Genomic DNA, 10000 nt, shown 5'->3' with positions numbered 1-10000 from the left:
GTTAAACAAACAAACAAACTCATAACAAAAGTAAACCAATGAATAGATAAAGACCAGTTCTCTCCCATTATCATCGTACTAACCAATCAATCCTCACCTCGCTAGGCCGCAAAGTACAGCGAATTACTCATATGAAAATGAAAAGAATGAACAAATTAAGACCGACAAAAATAAAACAATGTAAATGTAAAATGTAAATGTAAATGTAACGTATTGTTTTGTTAATAATAAACGTTCCAATTAACGACCATTCTTGTTTTTTGATTCCAAATTAAGACCAGTTCTCTTTTATTTTCATGACACCAACCATATCAACCCTCAACCTAGCTGTTCACCTCTTTCTTCCCTCTTTACCCCAAAACAGCCGGAAACCTGTGCTTCCACGGGTCGTGCTCCTACTACTGCGACTCGGGCCACCCGATCTGCGGCCACCCGGATATGCTGGAGGCCTCCATGATGGCTTTCTTGCCACCCGAGAAGATGGCCCACCGTCAGACGTGGAGGAACCCCTGGAAGAGATCGTACAGCAAGCACAGGAAGGCGTACTGGGAGGTGTACGACGACCTGTGTGAGAAGGTGAAGAAGCGAGCGCCCTACAACAAGGGGAGACGCCTCTTGGACATCGTTGACATGTCTGTGATGGACTTTATGATGGGTATGTTTTTGTTTTCTCATTTGATTTGATTTCATTTAATTTCTTATCCCATCGCTTGGAAAATCGGGTCGCTTCCCCCCCAGTGGAAATATTTTCTCATTTGATTTTCATTTCGTTTATTTTCTTATCCCATTGCTGGAAAAATCGGGTCGCTTCCTCCCAGTGGAAATCCATCACCAACATGAGTCGCGCTAGCTAGATGTGTGCGTGCTTATGTGTAGTCAGCCACCTGTACTTGTGGCAGAATGACCGAGGTCTTTTACGTGCCACTGTCGTGACACATGGGTGGGACATGTAGATACAAACCTAAACGTGGAATTACGAAATAAGTATGAGAAAAATGTACATACTGTTGGTGGGAGATGACAACAGTCAATACTCTACGTACGAGTGTATCTATATCCATGTTCACCCCAAACTCTGTTTTGACGTTTGACTTTCTTTTTGTATTTGACAGGTAACCTCGACCGTCACCACTATGAGACATTCCGTGCCTTTGGCAACGACTCTTTTATTATTCATCTGGACCACGGCAGAGGGTGAGTGGCACATTCACACAGAAAGTGTTGACATGATACCTGATACAGAGTTTGCTCATTAGTCAAAGCGTATACTATAACGCAGACTGCGCCTAAAAAGAAACGCCGATGGTGACCTACTATTTTCGGAGTACATATTTGCATACCTGACAGAAAGGGTTGTGTTAGTTTTAACAGGCTATGTACTTGCAATATGATAGTTTGGAGGTAAAATAACAATGGACCCCCCCCCCCCCCCCACCTCGAAATCCCCCACCCACACACTATTTTCGGGGTACATACCCGAAAGAAAGTATGGTGTAGTTTGAAAAGAACATCATATTTTTTGCACTAGTTATATGATACTTTAGTGGGAAAAAAATTGCAATGATTAACCCCCCCCCCCTCCCTGTTCTCTCTCTCTCAATCCCCACCAGCTATCATAAATGAGCAAGGTATTTGACGATCGTTTGCTGGACCAAAACAATGAGCTGCGCAAGAGACCCCATTTTGAAAACGTTCTTCCTCTTCTGTAGAATTGTTTGCTATGTTTTTGAGTGATGTGGTGTGTTGTGTAATTTTGTTGTTGTGTTAAGTTGTTTTGTGTTTTGCTGTTGTTGTTTTGTTTTGTTTCCATGTTTGTTTTGTTTTGTTTCATTGTTTGTTTTGTGTTGTTTCGTATCGTTTCGTTTTTCTTTTCTTTCAGTTTGTGTGTGTGTCTACATTATTTTCAAAAGATCCCGATCCAGTCTACCAATTTTGTGTTCGTTTTTTTTATAACCTATTGTCTCCTGCATCCCACAAAACCTCTCACACACCTACAATTCATTATCTCAACCGATGTGTGCGAGCAGGTTCGGCAAAGCTCACCAGGACGAGATGTCGTGCCTGGCCCCCATGCTGCAGTGCTGCAGGCTGCGTCGCTCTACCTTGCAGCGCCTCGTCAGGCTTTACCGCGGACCCTACCCCTTCAGCGTCATCGTGAGGACCGCCCTGTCACGAGACAGCGTCAACCCTGTGCTGATCGAGCCTCACCTTGAGGCCCTGGACAGGAGGCTGGTGAAGGTGCTGAGAGTGTTGGCGGAGTGTGCTGGAGAGGAAGGAAGGACGCTCGGAGACGTCGTGGTGGACGATGGCGTGTACTGATTGTGTTGTGATTCACGTGCTGTTGTGAATAGTTTTGAACAAAGAAGAGGGTTATGTAAGAGGGCGACGATGTTTCCATTTCCTGGGCTACCAGGGATTACATCACTGACGACAAGATGTACTGATCATAATCCAACCGCAGGATTTCAAAGAAATAGGCGTATATTTGATGACAATCAGAGTTAAGCTCTGTCAGAGTTCTTTTAAATTTCGTCACTGACGATGTGATGTGCTGGTTACTATTCATCCGCAGTTTTGAAAGGTTTAGGGACTTGTTTATGCAGGACAAGAGAACGGCAGAGGGGATTTCCTTCAACGATCACGACAGAATGTTGACATTTTCTGTTCTTTAAAAAAGACGCTTACGGGTGTCATCATTGACATTGCTGATCCAACTGCAGTTATCAAAGCTTCTGGAGAACAGAGGAGAAGAGAACGATAAGTACCTGTTTCTCAGTCTAAGATGTCGCAACTGTGTTTTAATTTGTGTGGCCTACAAGAAGAATTCTTGGGGATGTCATAATTGACGTTAGAGCACTCTAATCCACTTGCAATTCAAGTGAAAGTAATAAACAAGAGAACGCGTTTGGGATTCTCAGTCTCTGGTGATGATAGAGTGTTCCCAGTTTGGCGTCTGTAGAACAAGAAAGAAAAGGACAAATATTCAAGGGATGCGTGGATGATGATGACATATCTGGAACCGCTTCGGGAGTCCGTTGTAACATAATTTATTACAATGCATGATCATGGTACTGTGACACACTTGGCGCTGAGACTGGAGCGTAGTCTGACGTTCACAATGCCAGAGTTCTTTGCTTTGATGTCAAATTTACCATTCCAAGGTTGGGGACACATTTAGATTGTGTGCGGCGAATGGACATGCGGTGTCTGGTCTTGGGGTGTGTTATTGTCTGTGTGAATGGCACACGCAGTGTAGAGTTTCGTTTCAGGATTTTGTTCTTTTTCTTTTCTATTAAGTTGTTTCTTCTTACTGTTTTGGCATTGAGTGCCGCTAGTGAGGAGAGAAGACTGTTTCAGGCTTCAGTTCACCATACGCAGGTTGGGTGTTTGTTTTCTAGCTTTACACGAAAGATAGCTAAACTCTTCTATGTGTAAAGTAATGTAACTATTTATGATTGGTGGCCAGGAGTGCTAGTTATTCGTTTACGATGGGATTTACTTTTTTCAATCGTTAGTTTCTCTGTTGAAATCGTGTACAGCTTACGGAATGTTACATGCATGTGAACGACAATGTTTACAGTGTCAAGTCACACCTGAACTCATCGTGCATATGTCATCAGTGATGGGTAATTGAGGGTCATTATTTATTGCACCCATTGAGGTTGTCAGGTTTCATATTTTGATTAACCAAGAAAGCGTTAAAACAAGAACGATAATTTCACTAACCCCAAGAACACACCAGAAACAAAACAAAATTGCAAGAATGATAAACAATGAGAAACTGAGGAAATGTCTCACGAGAAATGCATTAAGATTTTATCAAACACTGAGCTGAACTGAAAACTGTACATAAACAATGTCACGTTTCAAGAACCACAGAAAGCTACTACCGCAACGACGGTCTGCTAATTGTGTGAAGCAAAAGCTGTGTTTCTTCCTGAACACTTCCGTGTGAAATGTAATGTAAACCAACTGCCATCTGATTCATCTGCGGTGACTGGAGCTTAAAAATTGAACAAACAATGACAATGCACCAGGAGTCACGTGCTATACACATGACCAATCAGAACAGATGACTTTTCTAGCTGTTCACTGTGATGAAACAATGCTTGATGCACAAATGTCACTTGCTGTGAACGAACCAATTAGAAAAGGCAGATATTCTTACTGTTGACTGATGGAACTGTTTTTGATGCGAAACAGTCACGTTATGTGTACGGACCAATCAGAAACTTTGACTGATGAACATTGCTTGACACCGTTGTCAGTCGGGAAATACATCAGCGTGATATAACCAGTTATGTGCAATGCTGTGATGTTGTGTACGTAAATGTATGTTTTGTTGGTTTCTTGTGTGATTGTGAATGTGTTTGATTTTGTGCTTGTTTGTGTTTGTTTATGTTTTTCTTTGCTTTTGGTGTATGTTCCCGTGATGCGTCCAAGATAACCAGAAGTGCTTTCTATTCTTCTTTTGTGCAATTTCCGGAAGTCTCGACAAATCAGCTTGAATGCTTGTTTTATTAAATACAATAATGACCCGGCCCTAATACAAGCAAGATGCAGTCTTAATGAGTTGTTCTTGATGACGATGATTATGTTTTTGTTTTCTCCTCTTATCGTTTTATTCTTCCTCTTACTTTTCTCCCTAGCCCGTCTTTTGGGGTCTTATTTCTGTTGTTCTTTTGAGTCATGTCAGCAAATATTTTGGGATGTGTTTTTGCTTTCAGAACAGACTTTTGACCTTACTTTTGACGAGTCCCAGAAAACGTGTGTTTTTGTCATGTTCTGTCCCAATAGTATGTTTAGAATTTCTCTCAAGAGGGACCAAGACTTACACATGTATTTGCAACTTTTTGTTAAATAGGAATTTGTTTTGTCCTGCATATGGCTTTTTACAGCTTCTCTCTTGGGCATGGATTTTGCTTCTTTTGATTTTGACTGGGAATTTTTCATGAGGATTTATCTGCACCGCTTTGTCTTCAATGGCACATATTTAAAAAAAAACTTCATTTTTTATTGATCTAAGATTTTACAAGGACTAAGCTGTCTTACTTTTTCATTGGCTGATAAGTACGTTTTGAACATTTACAATGAGTCCATTGTTTAAAATGTAAAATATCTTCGTAGCTTCAGTTCTCTTACCTTTTAGAAGAACAGTGTTTGTCAAAATATCAGTCTGTTTTATACACGATAAACATAGAGTATATTTAAACGAGTCTTCAGTAATGTATTTGATTCGATCACCGTTCAGTTCAGTCTATGACTGGCTTGGTAATCCAAATCACCGACCTACTGTATTGCTCGGATTCAGAAGTTTTTGATACATTTTAGATTTGCAATTGTGGTGAAATCTTTCTTCTTGTCGTTCACTATTTTGCGATTTTGTGGTTGGTTAAGGTGCGCCTGTTGGCCCAGATCCTCCGACTTCAGCCCTTAGGTTTCTTTCAGGGTTACCCCGCCCTTAGTTCCTGGCTCAAAAACCTAACCCTGGAAACACATGGGGGATTTCTTACCGGGGGTCCCACCCCGGTGCTAGAGCTTTTAATGCGGCTCTTACCCGCATGGTGTAACCGTCATCGGACACGTAGGACTTTTATAGGGTAGTCAGTGCCATCTGCCAACCCACCCCGTCCTGGTAGAGACACCGCTAGTTGGTCCGGGACTGCTTATTCTATAATTATTAGCAGCTGGCCCCCATATCTGGGGGCCGTTCCCCTATCCGCCACCTGGGGACCCGCCGGGTTGAGGATAGTCGCCCCCTTACTGAATTGGAAGTAGTCTGTTCCCGGGTGGTGAAATCAATCTTGAAAGTGAAGTGTGTTTAGAGAAGAACTTTTGATATGATATACTGAGTGCTACTGAATATAGGGGGTTACTTCCCAAAGAGTTGAAGGTTTGTATTCGCACCCCTGTGCTCTTTGTTTGTATTCCTGCAGGAATAATAGAGCCATTAAGTCACCTCAAGGAAAGTTTCTTCTTCTTCTAATATGGTGTGGTATACGCATTGAAGTCCTTCGTTCTTGTCATTAACAAAGTTTATTCTTCGAAAGTGTTTGAGAAAAGTATCTGTATGTGTTGTGGTCGATGTGCTTTCGTGTTCGTCATTGAACATCATATCTACGCAAATCAGAGAAAGTCACATTATGCTGTGTGCATTTGTGGGAATGTCAACAGTCAACAGCTGTGACTGTTAAGCAATCATACCATGATTTAAGTACGAAGGGGGGTGTGTGTGTGTGTGTGTGTGTGTGTGTGTGTGTGTGTGTGTGTGTGTGTGTGTGTGTGTGTGTGTGTGTGTGTGTGTGTGTGCGTGCGTGCGTGAGGGAGGGAGGGAGGGAGGGAGGGAGGGAGGGGGGAGGAGGGAGGGAGAGAGAGAGAGAGAGAGAGAGAGAGAGAGAGACTGAGAGAGAGAGAGAGAGAGAGAGAGAGAGAGAGAGAGAGAGAGAGAGAGAGAGAGAGAGAGAGAGAGAGAGAGGGCGCGCTGCATGCCTACGTGCGCGTGACTGTGTACATACGTACGTAACGGGCTTGCATGATAGTGTATGTACGTGCTTGCGTGCGAGCGTATGTGCATACATACGTGCGATGGTGTGCGTGCAAGTACGTCGGTACGTGCGTATCAGTGTGCGTGTGTGTATATGTAAACACCCATTTGTGTTGTTTTTGTTTGTTTGTTCGTCTCACGATTTGGTGAAAAAGAGGGAAACAAGTTTTGGCAGTTTCACATGAGTCTGTGTGCATTGTAAGCTAGTAAATACAACAGAGAGACGCTCATAAGATGTCTGTGTGCGTGTTCAGAACGGATACATATTTACAATATCTATATTTGAGAACGACGTGAGTTTGTGAAGAAAGCAAATAAAGGCAATCCATAATAATGGCTGGTGTTTGTGTTTGTCTTAATTAAGTCTCAAATGGATGACTGAAATTGAGTGGCCGCCTTTGTCCTGTTTGTTATTTGTGCCCTGAGTTAACTTGAAATGGATGACATTGTGTGGAATACGTGATAAACTCAGCGCTAATACATATATAGGGAGTTACTTTCGAAAAATGTAACTGGTAGTATTTGTATTTGCACATTATGCATAACTTAATTCATTATTTCCTGAGCGACTGAAACAGTGTGACTGTTGCCGCCACTGCTGTCACTGGCTTGACTGAGGCCCATTCGATACAAACGAAGACAACTCGTGTAGGAGACGTTAACTCTAAATCACACGTCGTTGTCTCCCTTTAGCTGTGCCGGGGCGACGTTAGTTCTTGCAGCTTTCGGACTGGAGTCGCCACAGCAACAGCATGCACCGCAGCAGCAACTGAAACGCTAATTTAAAAGGCTGATTCCTTTTATTTTTAATTTCCATTAACAAATTTCTCTGAATTGTCGGTTTATCTGTCTGTCTTTCTCAGTCTGTCTCGCATGTCTCTCTCACTATTCATATTCATGCTACGAACCTACTTTTAACCTACTTTTAAGTTAGGTATCGAAGAGAGATAAAGAGAGAGCGAGAGAGAAAGAGAGAGAGAGAGAGTTCAATTTGGTTTGCGTTGAAAAGCTAGATAACACACACACCCAACCACACACACTCACACACACACACAACCACACACCCATACACACACACACACACACACACATACACCCTCCCCCAAACCACACTTACACCATAAACCTTGATGTATATCTATCCACGCATGTACTCACATGACGATCAGCGCCAACACTGCCAGCAGCACAAAACCACCCAGCGTCACTCCCAGAATAAGGAACATGTACTTGTTCACCGTCACAGACACGGTCACATTTTGAGTAGTCTGAAACGGTACGGGTAGAACGCATTAACACTATTGAAATTCGCCATAAGAATGTGTCCGGTATTCTGCATAGTCCATAACAAATATCATGTTTTTCAGAGCTCGATCAGGCGTGAAGTTCGTTTTTGAGGTTAGAAGGTTGGTGTTGTCCAACTGGAAATTTCCTTCTTTCAAATCTGTGTGTACTTTTTCTTCAGTGAAAGCCGAGATTGCCAATTAATGGGGTATTATCTGCACCAATAAAAATCTTACGAATAGCTGAAGGAGTGAGAAAGTTACGAGGTTTTCAATTACATTGAAAGTACTTGAAGAACGCTGGGAAAAAAAGCCGGTTGCAATTTGACAGATAGACATTTCGAAGAAGCTACACAAACTTTGGCAGAATTACGCCTGAGAAATGTCTGCTGCTACTGTTCTACAAGGAAAGCGGAGGCGGGCGGGGGAGTTTTCTGAGACATGGTATATACATATCTCTCTCTGTCTGTTCTTTCTTTCTTTATTTGGTGTTTAACGTCGTTTTCAACCACGAAGGTTATATCGCGACGACTCTCTGTCTGTGTCTCTGTGTCTCTGTGTGTGTCTGTCTGTCTGTCTCTCCATCCATACATTAGCATACATTAGCCTACTTGAAACTGTGTGGACCCATTCTGATCATCATCGCTCAACGGCTATCGCCAGTTATCTCTCTGACCGGACGCTAAAGTCCTACGCGAATCTATCAAAACAAGAATACAGAGTTATCTCCCATATGTTGTTCACGAGCAGTGTTCGCGAGACGAAAATGATTGCAGATTGGCCGACTTCGACAGTGATCTCCGTTCTGTTCTTCACAGTTATGATAAAGACATCGTTCTAAGGTCAAAACAAGTCGACATTTTGGGACTGCTGCCGGAAGGAGACCGTAATATATGGTTGCATCACTGTCAGAAAATCGTCTGCTCCAGCGAGCGCGGAAACCAAACGGTTGATTATCACGTGACACTTTTGCCATATTTAGAGTTGTTTGCACAGTAAATACAGCCGCGAAAAATAGCTCGCTTGAAACTGTTTTACATATCAATTCCTTTGTAATTTAAAAATTACTCAACACCATGAAAAATCATTATCGACGAACGCGAATCTGCTTACATCCATAACACATTACGAAAAGATCTAAATATGTAAAAAATCGATTTCTTCGCCAGACAAGGAAAACCAAGGCATTCTGTCAGGGATAGAATGAGCCGAACTCATTTTGACCTGAGTTCAGGATGGTGTGGACCCGGTTGGCGTGTTGGCTGTGCTGGGGTCTATAGTTTGAACGGAACTGAACGGAGGCGGATGACTTCCACTAGTTCCAGACTGGCTCGTCAATGGAGGAGTTGTCGAACTTTGCACAATGGACGCACCCGGAGTTGAGGTTCCTGGTGAATCCGATGACCTTTGGTCTTGGGGGGTCGAAGTTGCGGACATGTCACACTGTTTTCCTGCAAAAGCAAGAAGTTTGTGACGAATCTGTGTTTAATTTGGATTTGTCTTGGTTACGTTCTTTGAGTTGTAATCGCATGAAAAGAAGGTGAGAAACCGTGATGAGCAAATGTGTGTCTGTGCATGTTTGTGAATGAGTTTGCTTTTTACATTTAGTCAAGTTTTGACTAAATGTTTTAACATAGAGGGGGGAATCGAGACGAGGGTCGTGGTGTATGTGTGTGTGTGTGTGTGTGTGTGTGTGTGTGCCTGTGTGTGTGTGTGTGTGTGTGTGTGTGTGTGTTCAGTTGTGTGTGTGTGTGTGTGTGTGTATGTATGTGTATGTATTTGTGTATGTGCGTGTGTGTGTGTGTGTGTGTGATTTGTGTATGTGCGCGTGTGTGTGTGTGTGTGTGTGTGTATGTGTGTGTGTGTGTGTGTGTGTGCGTGTGTGTGTGTGTGTGTGTGTGTATGTGTGTATATATGTGTGTGTGTGTGTCGGTCGGTCGGTCGGTCGATCGGTTGGTGTGTCTGTGAATATCGTGTGTAGATGTGGGTTTGGCGTTTGTTCTATACTGGGCGCTTATAAGATATTATACGCGCGGTACGGTATATCTCTCTCTCTCTGTTTGTTTGAGTATGTGTGTTCTGCGAGTTGTGTCGTAACTTACGTCGACGAGTTCAGATTGAGATCCATGTTGATCATCTGAGGGTCAGAGGAGACTACATCCAGAGGTATTAT

At 42.8% G+C, this 10000-nt stretch overlaps 1 protein-coding gene across 2 annotated transcripts in view; it reads left to right on the top strand.

Annotated features, from left to right (window-relative positions):
* The window catches only part of LOC138959627 (extracellular serine/threonine protein CG31145-like), a 97028-nt gene extending 90707 nt beyond the window's left edge, over positions 1-6321 (top strand). For both annotated transcript variants that reach the window (XM_070331188.1, XM_070331189.1), the window contains exons 7-9: positions 365-655; positions 1113-1194; positions 2028-6321. In XM_070331188.1, the coding sequence (XP_070187289.1) occupies positions 365-655; positions 1113-1194; positions 2028-2319 (665 nt within the window). In that variant the 3' untranslated portion in view covers positions 2320-6321. The remainder of the gene's footprint in view (positions 1-364; positions 656-1112; positions 1195-2027) is intronic.
* The last annotated feature ends 3679 nt before the right edge of the window (positions 6322-10000 follow it).

Source organism: Littorina saxatilis, linkage group LG2 (genome assembly GCF_037325665.1).
Source record: "Littorina saxatilis isolate snail1 linkage group LG2, US_GU_Lsax_2.0, whole genome shotgun sequence".
NCBI lineage: Eukaryota > Metazoa > Mollusca > Gastropoda > Littorinimorpha > Littorinidae > Littorina > Littorina saxatilis.
Note: the sequence above shows the minus strand (reverse complement) of the source record. Positions and strands in the feature narration are given on the sequence as shown.